The sequence below is a fragment of the Saimiri boliviensis genome, chromosome 2 (assembly GCF_048565385.1).
Source record: "Saimiri boliviensis isolate mSaiBol1 chromosome 2, mSaiBol1.pri, whole genome shotgun sequence".
Lineage (NCBI taxonomy): Eukaryota > Metazoa > Chordata > Mammalia > Primates > Cebidae > Saimiri > Saimiri boliviensis.
The window spans coordinates 139,465,188-139,490,557 of record NC_133450.1 but is presented as its reverse complement, the minus strand read 5'-3'; the positions used below and the strand labels follow the sequence as shown (position 1 = coordinate 139,490,557).

At 55.6% G+C, this 25,370-nt stretch overlaps 1 protein-coding gene and 1 long non-coding RNA gene across 9 annotated transcripts; one reads left to right on the top strand and one right to left on the bottom strand.

Annotated features, from left to right (window-relative positions):
- Nucleotides 1-1,454: 1,454 nt before the first annotated feature.
- Nucleotides 1,455-14,159, bottom strand: LOC141583689 (uncharacterized). Of its 2 annotated transcripts, XR_012516465.1 has the most exons (4): nt 14,047-14,159; nt 12,231-12,420; nt 9,183-10,846; nt 1,455-9,008 (listed from the first exon to the last, which is right to left on the bottom strand). It is a non-coding gene; the product is annotated as an uncharacterized LOC141583689 (long non-coding RNA). The 2 variants fall into 2 exon arrangements; XR_012516464.1 differs by having other exon boundaries at nt 1,455-10,846; nt 14,047-14,138.
- PPP1R26 (protein phosphatase 1 regulatory subunit 26) lies at nt 12,978-23,442 on the top strand. Of its 7 annotated transcripts, XM_074394531.1 has the most exons (4): nt 13,232-13,421; nt 16,003-16,133; nt 17,219-17,352; nt 17,714-23,442. In XM_074394531.1, exon 4 carries the CDS (start codon nt 17,776-17,778, stop codon nt 21,382-21,384), a length of 3,609 nt encoding a protein of 1,202 aa, XP_074250632.1. In that variant the 5' UTR covers nt 13,232-13,421; nt 16,003-16,133; nt 17,219-17,352; nt 17,714-17,775; the 3' UTR covers nt 21,385-23,442. The 7 variants fall into 7 exon arrangements, with proteins under 7 accessions (XP_074250631.1, XP_074250633.1, XP_074250632.1 ...); XM_074394530.1 differs by lacking the exon at nt 13,232-13,421 and adding an exon at nt 12,978-13,095 and having other exon boundaries at nt 17,219-23,442; XM_074394527.1 differs by having other exon boundaries at nt 17,219-23,442.
- The last annotated feature ends 1,928 nt before the right edge of the window (nt 23,443-25,370 follow it).

The following is a 25,370-nucleotide window of genomic DNA, read 5'->3' as shown; positions in this document are numbered from 1 at the left end:
CTGGGCAGAGACTGCCAGGTCGCAGAAGGCTTCTCCCAGACCTGGCACAGATACCCAAGACTGCAGTGAAGCCATGTTTCTGCAGTCCCAGCCCCCATCTCTGCCCCTCAGAGAGACCCGGGTGCCTTCTCTGCAGGCGCTCCACACTGTCACAGCCTGCTGGAGAAAGCCTGTGGACATCTTCGCCAACCCCAAGGGTTCCAGATTGGAGAAACTGAGGCCCAGAGGCCAGAAAGGTCTTGCTCAGGGCCCCACAGGAAGTGCGGGCAGAGTAAACAACCACATCCCCCCAGGGACTTGACTTATTTACTTATTTTTTAAATAACAGCTTTATTGAGATGTATTTCACACACCATGCAAGTCACCCATTTAAAGTGTACAGTCAATTTTAAGACAATTTCATCACCACAAAGAAAACCCTTTGAACCATCACCTCCCCAGGCCCTCACCTTCCCACTCCCAGCCTCCGGCAGCCAACAAACTCCCCTCTGTCTCTACAGAGCTCCCCGTTCTGGACATTTCGCAGAGATGACCAGCTTCTTTTGCTTGTTTTCACTTGGCTTTTGAAAGAGGGCTCCGGGTCTGCCATGCTCCCTTTGGGGTCTCTTGGGTGGAGGTGGAGAAGGTACCCTACGAGCTTGAGCGACCCCTCCCAGGGGCCCCACCCGGAACACCAGGTTAAATTTCAGTTCAGGGCAGGCGGGAGGGGGGCACCTCTGGGAAGTCTGGTCCAATGACATGTTACTATTGCTCATCAACCCAGCCTTGGAATCCCTGCAGGGAAGAGGATGGCTTAAAGAAACGGGGGCTTACTCCAGCCTGGCTCTGGAGGACAGAATGGTCATGATTTAGGAACTGGGTGATGCCGCTGAGGACATCTGCAATTCGAGTGAAAATGGTGCAGAGTTTGCCTATCTTTAAACACTGCAATAGTCAGGGTCCCTTTTTAATCTGACGTGTTTTTTAAATCTCTTTTCCCCTACAGGTTCCAGGCCATCGCTTTCTTTTCTCTACAGCTGATCTGGGAAGCCCGGGGGCTGCCCCCTGCCAACTTCCCCATAGGGAGAGTGTGGCTGGCTACCCCCCAGCTTGCAAGTCAACACCCTCTCCCTTGTTCCATGGTGTCTTGCAAGGAGGCAGCTGGAGCCGGGGGCTGGGGCCAGGGACTTGGTCACACTCAGGCCCGTCCCGGTGACTGACCCTGCAGCTCTTTATCAGAGGCACAGAAGTCTGATGCTCCACCTTTTCGAGGGGTCAGTGGCTGCGTTACCTCCACTCATTCATTCACCAGGGGTTGCAAAATGGTGATATTCTACCATTCTTTGTTCATTTATTAGATTGCTTTAAAGAGAAAAAAAAAAAAAGACTCCCCGATATGGGCAGGAAAACAGCTGAATTGTTACTTACTGGTCTCTAAGATAATGAACTCATTTTTAGCCTCCAAGGACGATCAATTTGTTCTTTTTTTTTTTTTTTTTTTTTTTTTTTTTTTTTTTTTTTTTATGCTTACGGTGAACTCATGGACTTAAACTTGTTTATGGGTTTTGAGCCACTGCCGTTAACCTCACCAAATCTGAAGCTGTCCCACCTCTAGCATGTGGGGCCTTTTCAAGTTTTCCTCATTCATATTTGTTTATTTGTTTTTGGGTGGCCAGCAGGACAGCATCCACTGTCTGTCTCTCCAGCCGAGGAAGGCGACAAGACCTCCGTCAAGGTGAGATCCAGGTCCGCAGCCTCTGGCTCCCCTGCCGTTAGGTGGGAAGGTGAGCTCTCTGAGCCAGCTTCTGGCGTGGGAGTACCAACTCCAGAATACACTTTTAACCTGTCCCCCCCAAATCAAGGTCTCAGGTTCCATGTTATTCTGTCCATCTGAGGTCCCACACCTGTGGGTAAGAAAACTAGAAGGCACTGTCAGGGTACAGATGGAACCATCACTGCAAAATTATGACTCAGTGCAAGAGATTAACCAACTCCACTGGCTTCTGAGCAAGCCGCCTTGTTCCGTCCTGGGTGTAGGCTGAACTGCCTTTGGGAGGAATGTAGTTTATATGAACAGTTTATAGTTTGATACAAAGATGATAACAGCCCTTTCCCAAAACAAAGCCCCTTCTTGCCCGGGGACTGGACTGCCTTTTGTAGGACTAACAAATAGCCAGGACATTAGAAATGATGGTTTAGGCATCACGCAGTTGGAGGTGACAGGATTCTTACTTCCCCCAAACCGCTCCTGGGGATAAAATCACTATTGTAAAATCCAAGACGAGCGCTTGAGATGTTTTGCAGACCCTGCCCTTGATGGATCGGCTGGCACCACCCAGACGGATCAACTGGCTCAGCTGATCTTGTGGCCCCACCCAGGAACTGACTCAGTGCAAGAAGAGAGCTCCAACTCCCGATTTCTTATCTGAAAGGATCCATCAGCACTCCCAGCTCACTGGGTTTCCCCCACCCACACCAAGTTGTCCTTAAAAACTCTGATCCTCAGCTGGGGTGCGGTGGCTCACGCCTGTAATCCCAGCACTTTGAGAGGCCGAGGTGGGCGGATCACCAGAAGTCGGAAGTTCGAGACCACCCTGACCAACATGGAGAAACCCCCGTCTCTACTAAAAATACAAAATTAACCAGGCGTGGTGGTGCATGCCTGTAATCCCAGCTACGCAGGAGGCTGAGGCAGGACAATCACTTGAACCAGGGAGGCAGAGGTTGCAGTGAGTCGAGGTGGTGACATTGCACTCCAGCCTGGGCAACAAGAGTGAAACTCCATCTCAAAAAAACAAAACAAAAACAAACTCTGATTCCCGAACATTCGGGGAGACTGATTTGAGTAACTGATGAAACTCCAGTCTCCCGCACAGCCGGCTGTGCGTGGATTATTCTTCCCCCACTGCAATTCCTCATCTTGATAAATCGGCTCCGTCTACACAGCAGGCAAGGTGAACTCAGTGGGTGGTTACAGAGATTGAAATGTATTCATCACATTTTTACAAGTTTTACTAAGACAGAGAGGAGTCCCAGGTTTGGAGCAGGACATTTTGGAGGGAGCTTTCTCTGCGGTCACCCCGGCCATATGACCCAGGTCTCCGCACTCCTAAGGACATAGGCGTCCAAAAGGCAGTTCCGTCTTATTTCAGGCCCAGGAGGATAAGACACTGTGCTGGATATTCCCTGAGAGGTTTCCTTTTCCTCTACCTTAAAGAGGTAAGGGAAAATACAAATCTTGGGACCCCAAACTCACTATACCAAAAAGAAGAGTTGAGCTTGGGACCTGGGTCACCCAAAACTGCCTCCCAGTTTCTTCCTGAATAGACAGCTGCAAAGACAGAGGGCCACTCCCCTCCCCAGGAGGTCTCCCGCACCATTCGCTCACAAGAAAATTCCTTGTGGGCCCCAAGATCTTTTTTTTTTTTTTTTTTTTTTTTGAGACAGTTTTGCTCTGTCACCCAGGCTGGAGTCCAGCAATGTGATCTCGGCTCACTGCAACCTCTGCCTCCTGGTGATTCTTCTGCCTCAGCCTCCCAAGTAGTTGAAACCATAGGTGTGGGCCACCACGCCTGGCTAATTTTTCTTTTTTTGGTAGAGACGGGGTTTTGCCATGTTGGCCAGGCTGGTCTTGAACTCCTGACCTCAGGGAGTCTGCCTGCCTTGGCCTCCTGAACTGCTGGGATTACATGCCACACGTCTTTTTTTTTTTTTTTTTTTTTTTTTTTTTCCCAAGATCTTTGTCCTAAAACAGAGTTCTGCTGAATTTCACCCTGACAATGTAAATTAACAGCTTATCTGCACAGGTAAGGAACAAAGCCAGGACTGGAAGTCAGGAGTCATCCCTCCGCTCACAAATCCTCTCAAAGACCAGGTTCACTGAGCACAAGACAAATGTGTCCCTCACTGTCCCTCTTCCCCCTTTCACATGTAAAGCGGGGATTGGGGAAGGTTTGAAAGCCCCCAAAGAATGCAGCTGCTGGCCTCTCATCCACCCTCCCATTTTCTTCTTTCCATTCTTCCCTACTGCCTGCTCTTTCCTCTTTGAATGCTGAAGTCCTCAGACCCTCTTTGGAAATGGTGCGAGCCACAGCTCCTACACCCACCTGCTCAGGACCCCCTAGCCCGCGGAGCCCATGCTCCTCCTGAAGCTGTGGACCCCGTTTGCAGACTCTTTCTCCTGGGCACAGGAGAATTACTGAGATGTTGTACAGACCCTGCAATGGAGTGAGACTCCTCAGTGATGTTATTTGGTGTACAAAGCGCAGATCATCTTCCTGTATCTGTCCCGGGGTTTCGGGGCAGCAGAGCTGCACCTCCACAAGGGTTCAGGATGGTTTAGATGGCTCAGCCTCAAGGCCAGGCTCGGTCCTCTCTATCCCAAGCTGTGTCCTCTGTCCATCGCAATGACCCAGACAGGGTCGGTTCTCAAATGGCTCTGAAGAAACGTTTCGGGGTGTCTGGGGACTGTACAATACCTTCCTCCACACTCAGATTCCACAGTTCTCCTTTGACCTTGGGCCACTTCCTGGACTTGGCTGCCCACAGCTGTTACCTCCCTAAACTGAGCCTTAAAGACCAAGGCCCCACTTTCCCAGTCTGCTCTTGTTTCTTTAGGATTTTTGCAAAGCTGGGCTGTGTGCGGTGGCTCACACCTGTAATCCCAGCACTTTGGGAGGCCGAGGCCAGAGGATCACCTGAGGTCAGAAGACCAGCCTGGCCAGCATGGCAAAACCCTATCTCTACTAAAAATACAAAAATTAGCTAGGCATGGTGGCGGGCACCTGTAATCCCAGTTACTCGAGAGGATGAGGCAGGAGAATCGCTTGAATCCTGGAGACACAGGTTGCAGTGAGCCAAGATCGTGCCACTGCACTCCAGCCTGGGGACGAGTGACAGAGGAAGTTTCTGTCTCAAAAAAAAGGGAGGGGGGGTGAATTTTCAGAAAGCAGCTCCCTCCTTTTTTAATTAAAAATATTCTGTGCTCCAGTGTGTAGTGCTCCCCTCCCTGTGTCCACGTGTGACAGGAGGGGAGCACTACACACTGGGGTCCGCTGGGGGGAAATGGGGGAGGGATGGGGGGTGGGGAGGTGGGAAGAGATAGCATGAGGAGAAATGACAGATACAGGTGAGGGGACGGAAGGCAGCAAACCACACTGCCATGTGTGTACCTATGCAACCATCTTGCATGTTCTTCACATGTACCCCAAAACCTAAAATGCAATAAAAATAAATAAATAAATAAATAAATAAAAATAAACGTAAAAAATGGTCTCTAAAAAATAAAAATAAATTAAAATAAATTTAAAAAAGAAATCAGCCGGGCATGGCTGTGAGCACCTGTAGTCCCAGCTACTCCGAGGCGAGGTGGAGGTTGCAGTGAGCGGAGCTCGCTGGAGTGCACTGCACTCCAGCCTGGGCGATAGAGCGAGACTCCGTCTCAAAAAAAAAAAAAAAAGGAACCACAGAATAAGTACTTTTTTGGGTTTGGTTACTTTCACTCAGCGTAATTGTTTCATGATCTATCCATGTGTGGGGGCATGAGTGACTTTATTTTAAATGCTAGTCCACAATGTGACTTCTGATTAACCCCCAGCCCAGGAATGCCTCCCAAATGCTTAGCTGATGTATTACTCTTTAAGTAGAAATATCTATTCATTCTAAGTTTCTTCCAAAACAATCCTTGATGCTGTTGCAGATATCATAGGTGTCGGTGGATGACTGCATCCACCTATACATTGCTTCCAGAGCATGTATACTTTCCCCAAGATGTAAGATACATTGGGTCTGTCTAGTTGTGGTGTAGAGATATACCTGTCTTGCAGCCACCCAATACTACACTTCTTTATTTAAGTTCCCCCAATAAATCATCCTGTACCCAAACACACAAAAAAAATTTCTGTGCTAGGTTGGGCGTGATGGCTCATGCCTGTAATCCCTGCCCTTTGGGAGGCTGAGGCGGGTAGATCACAAGGTCAGGAGTTCGAGACTAGCTTGGCTGACATGGTGAAACCCAGTCTCTACTAAAAATAGAAAAATTAGCCGGGCATGGTGGCAGGCACCTATAATACTAGCTACTCAAGAGGCTGAGGCAGAAGAATCACTTGAACCTGGGAGGTGAGTATTGCAGTGAGCTGAGCTCACGCCATTGAACTCCAGCCTGGGGACAGAGCGAGACTCTGTGTCCAAAAAAGAAAATATTCTGTGCTGGTTTTCTCTTCTTCCTCTCCGCCGGTGCCCGGAGGCTGTGGTCTACAGATGCCAGCCATGCCCCTGCCTCCGTGGGGACCTGGGCTGTGTCAGACGTCCTGTTCCAGCTTTTAAGAGCAGGAGCAGCTTTTCCACCAAGGGTGGGCACAGCACTTCCATCCCCTTTCATCCTGGGTGACAGAGGTTGCCTGGCATCCTCAAGAGCCCGACTAGTGGCCGCCTCCCTACCCCGACTCAGATGACCTGCTTCCGAGCCTGTCTTCTGCCAGGAAACTTACCCCCGAATGTCTTCACTCTATTCCGAGCAAAACGTCACTGTCCCCGCTGTGCTGATATGCGCTAGCTGTAAGTAGACAGCACACCACCACGGCAGGTCACCTCTGTCAACCAGGCAGCTGGTCGGCCCGCTCCGCTACCTGCATAAAAGCCTCAGCCATCCCCGGGGCCCACAGTGGAAGCTCTCCTGTGGCTTCCACGCTAAGAACTTTGTCTGGGGTTGACATCCTTTGACATCCGACCGCCTTTGGCCTTTCAGGAGCGTGACTGAGCAACCTCTTCAGTTGTGACCAGAGATGCTGCTTTCAGAACACAGGTGGAGAGGTCAGCAGCTGCGACCACAGAAACGAGTAGGGGTCTCCGGGCAGCGGGCGTGGTCCGGGAGGGCTTTCCCCTCTGTCTGCAAATTTGCCCCTCTGAGCAATGGGCTTGGAAGAAGAAGCTTCACCTCCACACCCCCCGGCTCTCCTGGGGGCTTGGTCTGGGCTTGCTTCACCTCCACACCCCGAAGCTCTCTCCACACCTTCGCCACCTCTGCAGGGGCCTGGCGGGGCAGCTCACCTGTGCTGTGCCCCCATCCTGGGTACTGAGGTGAGTCAGATGCAGAGGCGACTGCACCCAGGTCTGAAGACCAGGCGTGCTCGTGGGTCCCACTCGGGGCAGCGAAACAAAACACTGCTGATCAAAAACATAAAAAGGAAAAGAGAAAAATGTAAAGCCTCGACTCCCAGGGAAACGCTGCATCTGAATTTCTGATTCAAGGGAGGAAAAAACCCAAAGCAGCCACCCTCCTCAGGCTCTGCCCGCCCGCAGTCTGTGCCAGGGAGACCCTCAGAAAGGGGTCTCCCTCCTCACTGGGCCCCCAATCGTGGATGGGACCTTCTGAGGGCCATAGGTGGCAAAGGGGGCCCTCCCTAAGGTCCGGCATGTTGTGTGGCCACACGCCATCTCCCCTCCCTTTCTAACGTGAGCTCGGGTGTCATGACCCATCAAAGCAGACCTCACCACCTCCCTTCACGACCACCAGGCTGAGAGAAAGGTGGGCAGGTACTTCTTCTGGCCACATGCCAGGGGAAATACTGCTGCGTTGTGGCGGGAGTGTTTTTGAAGGTGCCTTAGGTTGAAGCTGGGCATGTCTTCTGGGACACAGAGGAGCTGGGGACACTCATCTCTTCCTGATGCTCAGCCCTCAGTGCCTTCTGGCCTGGACAGTGCTGGGCTGGTGAAAGGTTCAGCCTTCCCTGCAGCCCTACTTTTCCTTACAGCACCAAACCACTGCTACACAAAAAACTACAGATAGATATTTGAGACACAGTCTTGCTCCACTGCCCAGGCTGCAGTGCAGTGAGTGGCACAATCACAGCTCACTGCAGCCTCAATTTCCTGGGCTCAAGCGATCCTCCCACCTCAGCCTCCCGAGTAGCTTGGTCTATAGGTGTAGATACACACACAGACACACACACACACACACACACACACACACACACACACACATTTTTTTCCTTTTTTTTTTTTTTTAGAGACAGGGTGTCGCTATGTTCCCAGGCTGGTCTCACCTCCTGGGCTCAAGCAATCTGCCTGCCTCAGCCTTTCAAAGTGCTGAGATTACAAGCGTGAGCCACTTCACATGGCCAGAAACTACAAATCTGTATGAAGACGTGTGGAGGCTCCTTACCCTCCCCAGCTCAGAATAAAGTGATTCAGGGCCTCGTGAGTAGGTTTTACACAAAAATATAAAATATTCTGTATTGCCTTTCCAACACTCAGAGAGCGGTAGAGTCTGTCCTCTTTCTGCCGAAGGAAAAGCGAAATCGAATCATTTCCATGGATCTAGGGGAAATTCTCAAGACTGAAGAAAAGCGTGACCTCTCACATTTGGACTCCGTTTACCGAGCGTGCGGGAACGTCCTCGTGCGGGCTCTCGCCAGAATCGGTTTCCCTCAGCATATTTGCCATCACTTTAACCTTGATGGCCCATTCTCTTTCAGATCTCCATATCTAAGTCTCATCACCTTATCATTTCTGATGCAGCTTCGGCAGCCTCTTCCGCTGAACATAGTTGGGATAAAATTTCGAGAGACTTCACAAGTGAACGGACTCTGCCTAAGAGATGGGGAAAGCGAGCACCTGGCAGAGTTTCTGAAGTCAAAGATTCCAGCGGCTGCTTCCCAAGGAAGGAGAGCCGTGGGAAAGGGGGGTTGGGGTGACACAGGGCAGCTGCCTGGGCCCCCTTCCGCTGGGGAGCACTCCATGGTCCCTGCTGCCCAGCCCAAATGACAATCCCCAGCTGAGGGTGCCTCCCTCCAGGGCAGCCCACATTCAGTGGCCGCATAGCAGGTTTAGGGGTGTAAAGGCCCGGCCAGTTTCCTCAACGGGGCCATCTGAGGGGCTACCGTGCTCCAGGGCCCCTTGAGAATCAGCTGAAGCCTCCATCGTGGTGCACGCCTGTAATCCCAGCTACTCAGGAGGCTGAGGCAGGAGAATCATCTGAACCCCAGAGGTAGAGGTTGCAGTGAGCTGAGATCACATCATTGCACTCCAGCCTGGGCAACAAGAGTGAAACTCCGTCTCAGAAAAAAAGAAGACAACTCCCAAACATTCCCTCCCCGACTTGCTGGCCCTCCCTCAGGCCACTCACACGGGTCCTGGCATCCGCAGGCATTTTCTGCCAGGCGGCGTGCGGTTCTCCCACCCCCACCCTGCTTCTGAAGGTGTACCTGGTGACACTTTGTATCATTTTGCTGCAAGCTTCTTCCACTTTCTTATGCTCCCTGGACTCCTTCCATACTGGTGCACATCGACCCACCTCCCTTCCACAGAGGCCAAGCAATGCAGGAGGCACCACGGTTCACTTCCCTGTCCCCCTCTCCCCATCAGGTCACTTAGGGGGTTCTGCTTTGACAGGGGAGGAGCAGTCTCTGTGGGTCCGGTCCGTGCCTAGACGAGCTGTGTGCCGGTAACTTCAGGACCAAGGGCTAAGCATGTGGTCACCATGCAAATGTGACCTGCATTTTAGAATTAACAGACCCAGCAGGGCACAGACACTGTGCCCTCCCGCCAGCAGGGTCTGGGGCTCCTGCATCCTTGAGTCCTCCCAGGGGACCGTGGAGCTTCCTCGTGTCGGGGAGGAAACACTGCCTTCTTCCGGGTGAGTTTCTTTGTTTTTGTTTTGAGACAGAGTCTTCCATCCCGGGTTCAAGCGATTCTCCTGCCTCCGCCTCCTGAGAGCTGGGATTACAGGCATGCAGCACCCCACATCCAGCGAATTTTTGTAGTTTGTTTTTAAGTAGAGATGGTTTTGCCATGCTGGCTGAGCTGGTCTCGAACTCCTGATCTCAGGCCATCTACCCGCCTCGGCCTCCCAAAGTGCTGGGATCACAGTCGTGAGCCACCAAACCAGGCCTCTGAGTTTTCTTTAATTATGACAACGTCGCATATTCTGTAAAGGAAGAGAGCGGCAGAGGGTCTGCTGGCCTTTCTCACAAGCGCAGACTTCGGCCCCAGTGGGCACTTGGCCATTCCTACCTGGCGGTCTCCCTACTCCACAGGGAGAGTGACCCTGAGACGGTCCCCCTGGACCCTTTGTACCCTTCACAGAAGGACAAGCAGAGGCCCTGAGGGGAGCAATAGCCACACAGGAACCCCAGAGCCCACAGAGCCCTCGGGTGAGATGTCCAGCCCACCGAACCCGTCCCTGCCGCCACAGCCCACACACCCATGGAGCCCTGCGCTGGGTGGACAGACACCAGGAGTCCTCACTTCCTCCATGGCGGACACTGAAGGTGACCTCGTGCACAGACTGCACAGTGAGGGGCCTGACTGAGGGGGAGGTCCCAAGGCCAAGGCCAGCGCTGCTCACAACGGGAGAGTCTGCCAATGGCGGGGGCGTCTCCTCGCTCCCCTGATGAAGGCCTCACAAGGCGCCGCTGACGCCTCCTAGAAGTTTAATAAAAAAGCACCAAACAACCAATCTCAGAAGGTCGTTAGCTTCAAAAAAAAAAAAGAGTAACAGCACTCCCCACTTTGAGAAACTGTTTATTACATGCCACACACTCTGGCCCAGGAATCCCCCGAAAGCCCTAGGCCACACCCCTCCATACCTCGGGTCTCTTACTTTGGAATGCAGGCATTCAGTGAATGATTATGAAATCTTAGAGCGGCAAAAGCTATCCCAGCCCTCACCCCAAAGCCAGAAAGGGCAAAGAGAACTTGATACATTTAGCTACAGAGGAACTTTAAACCCTGTGCATAGTCAAAACACAAAAAGGCTGGATGCAGTGGCTCACACCTGCAATCCCAGCACTTTGGGAAACCAAGGAGGATGGATCCCTCAAGTCCGGGAGTTCGAGACCATCCTGGGCAACATGGCAAAATCCCATCTCTACAAAAAAAAAAAAAAAAAAAAAAATTAGCCAGGCATGGTGGCATGCACCTGTAGTCCCAGCTACTGGGGAGGCTGAGGTGGAAGGATCACATGAGCCTGGGGAGGTCAAGGCCAAGGCTGCAATGAGCTGTGACCACATCACTGCACTCCAGCCTGGGTGTACCCAGAGTAAGACCCTCTCTTAAAACAAAGCAAAAACAAACAACAAAAAAGGCTGAACAAACAAAACACCAAAAGCCAAAGCTAAAAGAAAAATGACAGAAAAATAAATGCAATGTACAAGAGTATACTGTGCTACTGTATAATGCTCTGTGCTACTGCACTGTTGTGGCACAATATACTTTTTGAGACAAAGCCACGTTCTGTCACCCAGGGGAGTGCAGGGGCACAATCTCTGCTCACTGCAACCTTCACCTCCTGGGTTCAAGCAAGCCTCCAGAGTAGCTGGGATTACTACTTGTATGCCATCACACCCGGCTACGTTTTGTATTTTTTAACAGAGAAGGGGTTTCACCATGGTGGCCAGGCTGGTCTGGAACTCCTGACCTCAGGTGATCCACCCATCTCAGCCTCCCAAAGTGTTGGGATTACAGATGTGAACCCCCGCACCCGGCCGTACATTGCATTTACACTCTTGTACAGAGCAGCAAATGGCACAGAGAGCTAAATTCTTTACCATAACAAGCTCCTGGAATCCCTAAGAAAAAGACACACAGCCCAACAGAAAAATAAAAAATGGGCAAAGAACACAGACAGGCAACATTCCAAATGGCCAATAATAAAATGAAAAATTGTTCATCACCAGCAGTCAAAGAAATTAGGATTAACGTGATGAAACGGGCTGTTTTGCCTCAGATTGCCAGAGACATAAAGCAATGACACGCCTTAGGGCTGGCAAGAGGGCAGGCAAGCCCGCAGCCCACTCACCAGTGGGTGGACGGCAGGCTGGTCCCGCGTTTCTGAAGGGCATTTGGCAAAATACAGCATAGTCTGGCCACCGGCCTCTGCTAGGGATTCGCCCCCAGGAAATGCTCAGAGCCGTTCCAAGGATGCCTCAGGAAAGCTGTTCATCACAGCACTGTTTTAAAAACGTTGACGCAGTGTGCCAAAACGTTAATAGCCCATGTCTCTGGGAAGTTACCTTATTAATTAGATCATCTCCCGCCAAGTTTGGTAAGGCAAGAGTATTTCTTTATGAGAAAAAATGGTTTATTGAAAAAATTCACGAAGGCATTAAAACAATGCTTTCAAGGGTTTTCTGACCCCAAAATTGGCCCTCCAGCTTCCCAGGCTGGTATGACCAGAACCACCCCTGTAAGGCAAGTCTCTGATTTCGGTCCTATCAAACCTCCGACACTTTCTAGGCGAGAACCAAACTCACAGATTCATCGTCCAGATCCGTGTGGATCAGGGCCCGGGGGCTCACAGGGGCAGTGCGGTGTCCTGCATGCCATCTGCCCCTTCCACGAGTGGGGGCCGTGGGAGGATCCAGTGGGGTCTGCCCGTTCCCCGCCGCCCGAGGATGCTGAGCACACCCGGGCCACCGCCGGGCTCGGGCACATACCCTGGACCTTTCAAAAAACAAAAGTGGAAAGACTTTCAAGGTCACATGGCCAGTGCACAGCAGAAGCAGAAACAGCGGCCGCCTCCAGGTCCAGGGCAGTTCCTAGAAAACCGTTCCCTCCTCTGAATCTGGTGGCAGGTGTGTGTTCGAGGAGCCGCCGCCCCGGGCCTCCTCAGACAGGCTGCCCGCCCACTCCCCGCCGCAAGCTCGAGTGGGGCAGCGGCGGGGACACGCGGAGTCCGCCCCCGACCCCAGCCCAAAGCTGTGCTCAGCCCGGAGCCCCGCGCGAACTTCGAGGAGGAACTCGGCCGGCGGCCGCGGCCCCGAGCGCTTTCCCACGGCCACGCCCCTCGCGCCCAGAACTTCCCGGCGACCCCGCGCCCCCCGCGCGCCCCCTCGGCGCCAGCCCCGGAGGCGGCCGCGACGCGGGAGGCGGGCAGCACCGAGCCCGGCCCGGCCCCAGGGCTTTCGCCCCGCACCCCCGCGGAGGGTGCCGCGTCCGAACCAAGCGGGCGGGTGGGGGCGTCCCCGGGGCGCGGGCGCGGCGGCAGGTGGGCGCGCTCTCGCGGGCGGGGGTCCGGCCGGGCCGCGCGCCTCCCCCGGAACTCGGCCGTGCCATTCCCATGATGCCCAGCCACGGGCACGGCTTCCGGAGCGCGGCCGCCGCCGCCGCCGCCGCCCGGTAGGTCGCGGGGAGGGGGCGGCCTGGGGGGGTCGCCCCGCCCCACGCCCCGCCCCTTCCCTCCCCTCCCGCGCTTCCCACAGCGCGGCCCGGGCGCAGGGCGGGGGCGGCGGCGGCGCGCGGGGAGGCGGGGAGGCGGGGAGGCGGGGAGGCGGGGAGGCGGGGGGCCCGGCCGGACGCCCCTGCGCCCCCTCCCCGCGCCCCGGCCGAGGGCGGAGCGCGCCGGCCCCGCAGCCTCCGGCCCGCCCCCCGCCCGCCGCCTCCCCCGGGACGCGGGACACGGGCGCAGGCGGGGTCGCGCGGCGGGCGGCGGGGTCCTGGCGGAGGTGAGCGGGCGCGGGGCCGAGGGTCTGGGCGGTCTGGGGGGCCGGGAGGCCGGGGACAGGAGGGCGGTGCAGGCCGCGGCGGGCGGGCGGGCGGCTGGGGCTCCCGGGGCAGGCGGACGGGGATCGGCGCCGGGGCTGCTCCGTTCCCGGGCGGGGGTCCTGGCTCCGGCCTCCGCGCGCCTCTCGGTCCGCGCGTCCCGCGCCTCCGGGGCCCCAGGTGAGGCGCAGGTGAGGCCCGTAGCAGGGGAACCTAGGCCCGGCCCGGGGCGGCCGCTGCCCTCCGAGAATGGCCGCGGCCCGGCCGGCCCGGAGACTGCGGTTCACGCCCTGCGCCAGGCGGAGCTTCCGGGAGGGTGGCCGCTCTCCCGGGCGCCAAGCTCCCGAGTCCTCGGATCCCAGAGCCGTAACTCCCGGGCGCAGACCTGCCTGGAGGCCCGGCCTCTTCCCTGGGAGGCGTCCGCTCCCGCGGGGCGAGGTCCGGGTGGCCGAGCGTAGCGGCGGGGGTGATACGCGCGCCCCCGGGGAGGGGAGCGGCGGTGGGGGACCCTGCCCAGCCGGCAGGCCGTGAGCTGCCCGAGCTCGGGAGTCGGGGGAGGTCCGGCGTGGGCAGCCGGGAGGGGCTCACCTTGCCTGCAGTTCCCAAGCTCAGGAAATGGCGGTGCAGCTTTGCTGGGGGACGCTGGTTGTGAGGTTGTAAAATTGCAGCTTCTGCAAGGCTGGGAGCGGAGTTCCAGCCCACGCCCACTTCAGGGTGGCTGGCGCGGGCCCTCCTGCTGCCCCGCCTGCTCCGGCACCCGGGCTCCCCTCCCGGCCTGTCGACCCTGGCACCCCTACCCTGGGGGAAAACCCACCTGGGAGGCCAGAAGGCCAGCTGAGCTGCCTTTCGACCAACCGAGAAACATAGAGCATTTGGGGGCGTTTCTCACAGGTGTCAGACTGTTAGGATGAGGGGGGCCCAATGTGGATGCTTTGACTCTCTCCGGCAGGTTGGTGTCCAGACCGAGAGGATGCCGGAGTGTTTTCCGCTGCTTCCTAAAATCTGACACCTCTGCGCCTCTGGCTGGGCCCAGACGTATCTCTAAGTACAGTTTAGGGGGCTTAGACGGTCATGCTCTGTTGCCCTGGCTGGAGTGCAGTGGTGGGATCTCTGCCTCCCGGTTCAAGCAGTTCTCATGCCTCAGCCCCCCAGTAGCTGGGATTACAGGTGTAGGCTACCACACCTGCCTAATTTATGTATTTTTAGTAGAGATGAGATTTCACCATGTTGGCCAGGCTGGTCTTGAACTCCTGACCTCAAGTGATCCATCTGCCTTGGCCTCCCAAAGTGCGGGGATTACAGGCGTGAGCCAGTGTCCCTGGCCCTAGTGGGCTTTTTGAGAATGATTCACATCCCATAATGTTTTAAAGCTACAGGCCGACCTAGGGAGATTCCCCCATCAATTTTATTTATTTTTTTAAGATGGAGTCTCATTTTGTCTATCATGCTGGAGTGCAGTGGCTCAATCTCGGCTTACTGCAACCTCTGCTCCCGGGTTCAAGCAATTCTCCTGGCTCAGCCTCCCAAGTAGTTGGGACTACAGGTGCGCACCAGCACACCTGGCTAATTTTTGTATTTTTAGTAGAAAAGGGGTTTCTCTATGTTGGTCAGGCTGGTCTCAAACTCCTGACCTCAGGTGATCTACCTGCCTCAGCCTCACAAAGTGCTGGGATTACAGGCGTCAGCCACTGTGCCTGGCCAGATTTTTTTTTCTTCTCTTGGACTAGGTGATTTGACAACTTAGAATACTGTTACCTAGGAGTCCAGGCCCTCTCTGCAATCAGGCAGAAGCTGTAAAGGAGGCTAGTGGAGAACAGAGTATTTCCCCAGGAAAACTCCCCTCCCCCACCTTGCCATCTAGTGCAAAGACACTCCCTGGGCCAGTTTTCTTAAAGTCGTATTTCTGTTTAAGGAGTTAATCGGGCCAAGTGCGGAGGCTTAGGCCTGTAATCCCAGCAGAGGCAGAGGGTGCAGTGAGCCAAGATTGTGCCATTACACTTCAGCCTGGGCAATAAGAGCAAAACTCCATCTTAAAAAAAAAAAAAAAAAAGGAGTTAATACTGTTGATTTAGACTCTTATCAGCCCAATGAGAATGCACGTGTTTTATTATTTATGTCATATTGCAGAGGCAATTTGAATAACCTGCAATAAGACAGGCATGGGTCTGCTGGCCATGGTTGGTCCCCAGTGCTCTGTGTCATTGGGAATCTCTCCAGAAGGTGACTTTGTGCTGGATGTCATGGGCTGCAGTGGGTGGCCAGAATCTGAGAACTGGTAGACACTTCCCATCCCTGCTCCACCACTATCACTTCAGCCAGCATCAGACTTTTTGTCCAGGATAATTATACATTCCTTGTGCTTGAATGTATTTGTCTTAATGCATTAAATTAAATGTATTTGCATTGTGGTTTTAAATGTCTCAGGATAAGTTCTTTCAAAAGTTAATTTTGAGCTCTTAAGTTAATGATATTTCTTTCCAGAAACATTATGTATCAACTGTAGCTTCAGCCTCTGATTAGATGCCTTCTCTTTGATTCTCGTAGTCAAAAGTCTGTTTAAAAAGCAGAGAAAGGGTGCCTCGGCGTGTAAGTGAAGAGATGAAGACCTGGCCCTGGGCATGTGGTGACACTGGCCGCCACTTCGTCCCCGTCAATCTGGACTCAGAGAATTTCAAGTAATTTCAAGTAATAATTGTATTTTCGTTTCCCTTTTAGAGCACAAATGACTGGCTTCTGAGTCTGCCTCGCCCCCTGGCAAATCGCTGGTTACCCTTCTGGGCCTCACCTGTGTCTAGGTGGCCAGCCTCACTTTTTTTTTTTTTTTTTTTGGAGACGGAGCCTCACTCCCTTGCCCAGGCTGGCATGCAGTGGCACAATCTCGGCTCACTGCAACCTCCACCTCCCAGGTTCACGCAATTCTCCTTGCCTCAACCTCCTGATTAACTGGGATTACAGGGACCCGCCACCACACCTGACTAATTTGTGTGTTTTTAGTAGAGATGAGGTTTTATGTTATTGGTCAGATTGGTCCTGACCTCAGGTGATCCACCCGCTTCAGCCTCCCAAAGTGGGAATCTCTCCAGATGATAGGCGTGAGCCCCTGCACCCAGCCGCAGCCTCACCTCTTTGAGAAAAGATGGTGGCATGTAAACAGCCGATTATGTGCTTGTCAGGAAGGAAGTGCCCCGTTCATTAGAGAGAGCTCCTGGTAGAGAAGAATCCACAACAGATGTAAAACACATGGGCTGGTTTTCTCCCACCACGAAGGTCCTGAGGGCGGCCACGGCCTCTGAGCCAAGGGGAGTTCTGTGTCTATCAGCCTTGGGGGCTCGCTTGCATGGGAACTGCTTTGCACTCCAATTTTGGGGTAGGCAGGTGGGGATCAGAGCAATATGTTCAGAATGAATAGCTGTTCGATGTCCCTAAGTGACCGCCGTCCACCTGGGGTTCCTCCCTGCAGCGGCAGTCCCCAGGCCTTTCGTGAGTAGGTCTTCAGAGTGTCCCAAGCCCAGCCCAGCAGTTCTGCTGAGGCAGCCACCTTTGGTCTGAAATCTGGAAGCGCGGGATGAGAAGGGGCACATCGCTGCGCTCAGGGTGACTTCTGTGCTGGTTAGCTGGGAAGAACGATGTGGTCCCATGAGACCGTCTGGCAAATGTACCTCTGATGTTTAACACAAAGAGGGCTTAGTAAAAGCAACGATTCAAGATGTCTGGGGAACTGATTTCCGAGTGGCTCACATCATACAACTTTTTGTTCCAGGAGCTCCCTGGTTGCATCAAGAGTGAATCTGCACGGGCCGCCCTGCTGATCCCGGGTTTATAGCCATCTTTTTTAACCTGCAAAGAAGCATTTGCAGACGTTCTGTCATGGGTAGCGCTTGCCAACCTTTGGAGGTAAATAAAGCCTCTCCCGTCTTACAGAGAAGCTGGAAGCCCGGAGTGAGAAGGGAAGAGCGGGGAGGTGCTGCGTGTGTGCCCCAGGCGGCACCATGGCGGGTGGTTTGAAACATTTTCTTACTGAATCTTCCCAGCAGCCCTGGGCTGGAGCGAGTAGATTGATCCTTTCCAGCTGAGGAACCCGAGGCCCCAGGAGCATGAGTCACTCACACAAGGACACCCAGCTAGCTGGACGTTGGGCTCTGGCCCACTCTCAACTCTGTGGGCCCGACGCGCTGCTCCTCTGGGGCCTCGCCTGCCGTTGCCTGGGGTAGCTGTGCTTAGCTGCATCACGCCCATGTGCTTTGTTTCCTCCCAGGATGTGAAGCCGGCAGAGAAATAAAGCGTCGCCCCTCTGCGCGTCCCTCCCCGCCTGCTAGAATGTTTCTCATGAACGCCCCTCCAGTGGTTGCTCTCCAGTCCAGATGGGAGGGCTTCGGCCCACCAGGGAGCTTTAGGCTCCCCGGGTGCTTCTCAGAGGCTGACGAGGGCGTGGAGAGTGCGGCGGTGAGCGCCCGGGTACAGATGCTCATCACCACGCTGCAGCGCGACGGGGCTGCTCGGGGCACCAGCGATGAGCGTGCCGCGCAGAGGGGCCACAGGGCGGAGGGATGCCACGACGCCAGGCTGGCGGCCAAGCCCCCCACGCACAAGGAGCCGCCCGCCTTGGCTGCCTGTGGCCTTGTGGCTGGCATGGACCCCATGGGGGAGGAGGCAGCTGCAGACTTTGGCCCGTTGGTGCTAGATTCAGACAGTGATGATTCCGTGGACCGGGACATTGAGGAGGCCATCCAGGAGTACCTGAAGGCGAAGAGTGGCGGGACACAGCCCGGGTCTGGCAGGGTCCAGCCAGGCGCAGCCCAGCAGCCTTCCAGGGCCTCAGGTGGAGGCAGTAGATGTAAGCCAGAACCGGCTCACAGCAGTGCCCCGACTGCCCTGGGTCCCCCAAAACTTGCGCCTGGCTCAGGCAGTGGCCCTGGCAGCCAGGTGGCATCCAACCAGGACCAGGGCTCCGCCTCCCCGGTCAGCGTGAGCAGCGATGACTCCTTTGAGCAGAGCATCAGGGCAGAAATAGAACAGTTTCTAAACGAGAAGAGACAGCATGAGACCCAAAAATGTGATGGGTCAGTAGACAAGAAACCAGACCCCAGCGAGAATTCCGCGGCCAAGTCATTCTTGAAATCCCATCAAGAGCCGGCCACGAGGGGGCTGCATCGGCAGGGTCTGATGAGCGCCCAGAAGGAGTTCACCTTCCGCAGACCTCCGCGGTTAGCAAAGATGAACATGCAGCCCAGAAACCTCAGGTCCACGGGCACGACCACGCGGGAGAATGAGGGCAGCGCAAAGCCAGCAGCCCCCTGCCGCCCTTCAGAAGCAGCACAGAATCAAAGCGGGGTGAAGAGGAGCACCAGTGCCGCAAGGAGGGGAGGGCGAGTCCCCAGCGCGGCACAGGCGCCCGAGGCGTCCGACTCCAGCAGCGACGATGGCATCGAGGAGGCCATCCAGCTGTACCAGCTGCAGAAAACGCGCAAGGAGGCGGACGGGGACCCGTCCCAGAGGGCGCCGCTCCGCGAGGAGAGGCAGCCTGACCCTCCCGCACACAGCACAAGCAGTGCCACGAAAAGTGCCTTGCCTGAGACCCACAGGAAAACACCCAGCAAGAAGAAGCCAGTGGCCGCCAAGACCTCGGACCCTGGCCCCAGGGGCCTGGACACTGACCACTTCCCCAAGCTCCTGAAGGAAACCAAAGCTCCGCCTCCTGTGAGCCCGGCTTCCAGGAGCGAGTTTGTGGAACGGTCCTCGTGCCGGGCAGACACGTCCGCTGAGCTGATGTGCGCGGAAGCGATCCTGGACATTTCCAAGACGATCCTGCCGGCCCCCGTGAAGGGCAGCGACGGGTCCCTGTCCGCGAGCCCACTCTTCCACTCCGCCAACGTGCCTTCCCGCTCCGACGGCGACAGTAGCTCTGTGGACAGCGACGACAGCATCGAGCAGGAAATCCGGACGTTTTTGGCCCTCAAGGCGCAGTCGGGGAGTTTGCTGGCCAGAGGTGAGAGCTGCCCGCAGGCTGCCCAGGGCCCACTTTCGCCGCCTGGCCCCAACGGCCAGACCAGCGGCCCCAAGGCCCCGCTCTCTAAAACATCGGACCCACTGCTGGGCTGCAAAAGGAAGCGCAGAGGCGGCAGCCATGCGAGGCCATCCGTGCCCAAGAAAACACGGGAGGTGGTGAAAGACAGGGGCCGGGATGCTGACCACAGCCAGGGGAGAGCTGAGCCCGGCCATGAGGGGCGGGACCTGCCTGTCCAGGGCAAAGCCAGTGAGGCCCCCGGAGGGACGGGGACCGCTCGCCTGTCACAGGGCCAGAGTAAGACAGACGAGGCCAGGCGCCTGGACAGGAAGGAGAGCTCCGACGACAAAAGCAGCTCCCTGGACAGTGACGAGGACCTGGACACGGCCATCAAGGACTTGTTAAGGTCCAAGCGGAAGCTGAAGAAGCGGTGCCGGGAGCCCAGGGCGGCCTGCGGGAAGAAGGTCCGGTTCGGCACCTCGCAGACACACTTTTTGGAGCAGCTGGGCGGGCTGCGGAGAGACTGGGAGGACAGGAGGCCGCCCGTGCTCAAGAGCTGCCTCTCCAAGTCCAAGAGAGACGGCGGCGAGGGCCCCGGGAAGAAATCCCCCAGCGTCTTCGGCGGCACAGCAGAGAGGGCGAAGCAGGAGGGTGCCGGGAGCCAGGACACGGCCCCCACCTTCCGGATGAGGAGACCGGCCTCTGCCTCCGAAGGGAATCCATTCCCCAGGGAGTCCCAGAGCTCAGCTCCCAGCCCAGGCTCCCTGTCTGACGACAGCAGTTCAGTGGACAGCGACGATAGCATCGAACTGGAGATTCGGAAGTTCTTGGCGGAAAAGGCCAAGGAGTCAGTGAGCAGTTCCGAAGTTCAGGCAGAGGGCCCGGCTGCCCTCGGGACAGGGGCCCCAGCCAGGCCAGAGGTCCTGGGCAGGAAGGAGCCCGCCCCGCCGCCTGGCATGTGTACCCGGAGCCAGAGGGCCAGGGGTGCCCCACAGCCGGCAGAAGGGTCTCGAGGCACAGAGAGCTCAGGAGCGCAGGGTGCGGCTGGTCTGTTCGGCCAGGGCGGGAAGGGGCTCCCGGCTGCTCCCGGCCGAGGGGATCCGGCACCACCTAGGAGCGCCAGCGTCTCTACCAAGGGGCTGTCACTGAGCAGGAAAAATGTTTACATTCACAGAGACCAGAGCCCACGAGGGACCGAGCCTGCTGCCAAAAGTGCTTTTGGTCCGCTGCCCAGCTGTGCCACAGCGGGCACCGAGGCAGCAGGTGCCCGGGGGACCTTTCACATGGGCTGCGGGAGCCGGGGCTTCCTGACCCCCAGCCCGGGAGCTGAGAGGGACGCTCGAGCCCAGGCTGACCGCACCCTGCCCTGGAGCGACTTTGCCCACCAGAGTCGGCTGCCCAGCCCGTGGGCGCTGCGCTCCGAAGGCAGAGATGCAGCGTGGAGTGGGGGCGTCGGGATCGAGAGAGATAAGGGGTCCGAGGGCCCCGCCCGGGGCCTGCCCAGCCTGCCCCTTGCCGGCTTTTCCCCACTGCTGTCCACCCAGCTCTTCCACTTTGGAAAGGGTGTCTCCTGGGGGGGCAGGCAGGCCGGCCTCTTCAGCCCCCACCTGGGGTTGCCTCTGCAGGGCCCGTCCTTCTCGGCCTTCAGGGAGGCCCAGGCCGGGCCCAGCCCTGTCTTTGGAAGCCCCCACCTGCTGGCAAAGAAGGATGGCGGGCCCTGGCCAAGCAGGAAGGCGCAGCCGGGGCTGAGTTTGCATGACAGGAAGAGCTCAGGCTCTGAGGAAAGCATCTTGGACCTGAGGTATCGGCGAAGGGTCATCGATAGGGACGACCAGGACCAGGACGCCTTGGGCAGTGACGCCAGTGACTTCAGCGACACCTCTGGTGAGGACAGTGGTGGCAGCTCAGTAGTGAAGGTGTAAGCCCTGGAGCTGTGGGTTCCGTCCTGGGCTCCATGCATTCGTGGAGAGCGGCGTAGCCGTGCGTGTGTCGTGCGTGTGTGTGATGGTCTGTAGTTGCCGGGAGGGGAGCAGGAGGCTGTTATACATACCCCTGTATATACGTACGCCAACACGAAACAATGCTTTTATTTAACAGACGTGTCCTGGTAAATATGATTTTTGTAGCTTTTTGTACATTATTTAAAGTGATGTAAAAAATATTTTTGGAAAATCCTGTTGTTCGATTTTGTAGGGTGTTGCTAACCGCCGTTTTCTGTGTTCTGCGTACAAGTCTTAGATTAGGAAACACTGGGTTCTTACCATCACAGCCAGGTTCACAGAGACTCTGATGCTTTCTGTCGGTTGCTGGTGAGAATGTCCAGCGGTGGCTGCAGTGGTGGCCTGAGGGAGGCTGAGCTGCCCTCCCGGGAATCACTCAGATGCCCCAAGGCAGGCGTCCCCAAACTTTTTACACAGGGGGCCAGTTCACTGTCCCTCAGACCGTTGGAGGACCGCCACATACTGTGCTCCTCTCACTGACCACCAGTGAAAGAGGTGCCCCTTCCTGAAGTGCGGCGGGGGCCGGATAAATGGCCTCAGGGGGCCGCATGTGGCCCTCCGGCCGTAGTTTGGAGATGCCTGCCCCAAGGTGTCGGTCGGGAAGCTCCTGGGACAGCACTTTTTATACAGAGGACACCAACCCCCCACCTGGCCCCCAGTCCTTGGAGGCCAGAACACATCCGAAAACTGCAGTCATAGCCGTCAGTTGGAAAAAAGTTTTGAAGCACAATGGCCATCGAGCCCGTGACCGCCCCCGTTGCATGTGAAATCCACGCAGATGTCAGCGGCAGTGACTGCAGCCCAGCCCTGGGCCTGGGTGGGTTCATGTCCAATCTTGTTCAATCACTAGATGATTCTAACATCTAAATAAACCTCTTTTTATACGGAGTGTCTGTTCTTTCTTAATCATGGTTCTAAAAGATAACCGGTGCATTTAAAATTTCCTTTTCTCTGGCTAGGTGTGGTGGCTCACCCCTGTAATCCCAGCGCTTTGGGAGGCTGAGGTGGGCAGATCACCTGAGGTCAGGAGTTCAAGACCAGCCTGACCACCATGACAAAACCGTGTCTCTACTAAAAATACAACAATTAGCCGGGCGTGGTGGCGGGCGCCTGTAATTTCAGCAACTCGGGAGGCTGAGGCAGAAGAATCACTTGAACCCAGGAGACAAAGGTTGCAGTGAGCTGAGATCTTGCCACTGCACTCCAGCCTGGGTGACAAGAGTGAAACTCAAAAAATAATAATAATAATAAATTTCCTTTTCTTGCATTTGTCAGTAAGCGCTGCCTAGAACTTTGGTCTACAGAAACCTAAGACAGAGATGACGTGCAAAGCCCAATACTGGGGATAAGCGTTCTCCACACCTGCCCCCCAGAAACAGGAGCCCAGTCAGAAGTGTGCCCAGACGCCAAGGCAGCCCTCGCGACGGCTTTCTGCGAGTCGCCTCCCAGGGCAGAATGTGCAGGGCCCTCTCTTGCACCATGGCGTGGTTAAGGCGGTGGCCTCAGCCTCAGTGTTGGCGCCCTGTGACGCTGCCCTGGTGTTCCCATGCCTTCTGCTCTGAGGCCACCCAAGTGCCTGTGGCTACTGCAGAGTGAGAAGCAGTGTGGGCACTGATGGGCTGTGATGTTTACACTGTCATTGTCCAGCAAACTTTGACCAGTCACTGGAGGTTCCCAGGTCAGCCTCGTGGCTCAGCTGCCATGCAGGGTTTATGTTCTAGCTGAATCTCGCTGGTATTCTAACATGCGAGTGACTTGTCTACACACTGTGCATCCCGGGGTTCCAGCAAGAACTCACTTCTGCATCCAGATGCAGGCATGTGCCGCCTTCTGTCTATGGTCAACGTCTGCTGGGTCAGAAGCTGTGATGAGGGGCCCTGTGGTCCCCATTCCCATCAAGCCCGGTCTTGTGTGTTTGGTCTTTGTTGTGGCATATTGCTTCATTTAAGTGCTTCCAGGAGGAACAGTTCCATGTAATCCATGCTCTAACTTTTATTTATATTTCTTTTTTTTTTTTTTTTTTTTGAGGCGTAGTCTCGCTCTGTCACCCAGGCTGGAGTGCAGTGGTGCAGTCTTGGCTCACTGAAACTTCTGAGTCCCAGGTTCAAGCAATCCTCCTGCCTCAGCCTCCCAAATAGCTGGGATTACAGGCGTGTGTCACCACGCCCAGCTAATTTTTGTATTTTTAGTAGAGACAGGGTTTTATCATGTTAGCCAGGCTGGTCTTGAACTCCTAACCTCAAGTGATCCTCTTGCCTCAGCCTCCCAAAGCACTGGGATTACAGGCGTGAGCCACCACACCCAGCCTTATGTATATTTCTAAATAGTGACTTAACCCTCAAAAAATCAGCTTCTTGTGTTCATGAGAACTGTTTTTCATAAATCGGGCACTACCCGTGAAATCAGTTTATGCAGTGTGTCTGCAGAGATGGGAAGCGGAGTCTGCCGGTGGGGGGTGTCAGCCGGAAGCCCCATTGTCCTGGGCCTGCCCAGGGAGGAGCCACAGCTGCAAGGCATGGAGCTCTGAGCCTGCCCCACTCTTGCCCCCATACCCATCCCTTAGCTCTTGCCCAAGCCCAGGGCCCTTTACACCTTCCCTCATGTTGCCATGTCCTCTGCCCATGCTCCACATAGCAGTGCAGGTCACAGCTGCTGCCGCCCCAGAAGGACCTCCCGAGCTTCAGGGACATGGTGTCCGTAACACATGGTCACCATCTAGTTCCCGTGTTCCACCTGCACGTGTGTGGAGAATCTCCTATCCATGTGCAGAGCAGTTGGCAGCTGGCCTGCAGTCATCATGGGTTAATCACTAAGAACCTCCCGGGAACCTGCATTTCTCTATGGTACATTCTGGTCCATTTTCAGTTTTTGTAAGGACGCACCATGTCATCACTGGGGTCACCCCAGGGAGGTGGACTATGCAGGATGTCACAGTTCAGAACTCCTTACTGATGGCCCTGGGGTCAGCCTCCACTGTGACAAGCAGTGGCTTAAACCCTGACCGCAGGGCCCTCCTGATGGGGTTAAAACAGATGATCCTCGAGAGTCCTCCCTGGAGCACTGGGGGCTCCCTCCAACCTTTGTTCTGCTGATTGCAGCTGCCCTCGAAGCTCCTCTTGTCCTGCTTTCAGGAGTCACTGGGACCTTCAGACTCAGCTAGAGATGCAACCGTTTGTGCCTTCCTGCTTTTCACAAACTGGAATTGCCCATGGGCCACGTGGCCTGGACGTTTTGCTGCTTCACCCCTACCCTGTTGTGTTTGTTTTAGAGAAGAGGCCAAGATCCAAAGTTCGTCTGCACCTGCCAACGGCTTTTCCTGTGTGGGCAGGGCCGCGGTCGGGGGTGGATAGGAGCTGTCCGGGAGGGATGCCCGCCCCTGTGTTTGCAGTCTGTCTCCCTGCACCTCCATGGACCTGGTGATGACATGACTACATCCCATGGATGCGGGCCTGGAGCCACTGTGGCAGTAGGTAGATGTGTGCCCTCCCTGCAGAAGGAGTCTCAGGTGGACGGCGTGCTGCTAAATCAAGCTCTTTGCAAGTCTGTGATTATTAAGACCTAGAGGTGAGTCACGCACAAGAGCCCCTCTCTCTTCCCAGGGTAGGGCCAGGATCCATTTCATCTAATGCAAAGAATTGGGAGAGGCCAGGTTTTAAGGCTTCTCGTCCTCCGGGGCGGGTCGCCTGACATCCATCAGTGTCTCTGCAGTCCTACCGGAATAGAAGCAGAGATGGGAAAAGCTCAGGCAGTTAATGTCTGATATTCTTCACCCACGTCCCCATATGAGGGGAGAAGATTTCTTCAGGGAAGAGTCCCCCTTGCTTTATCTGTCACTCAGAATCTGAAGGTTCAGACAGCAGGTTTTCCCAGCTTGAGATACATTTGCTTAGGAAAATCAGGCAGTACAT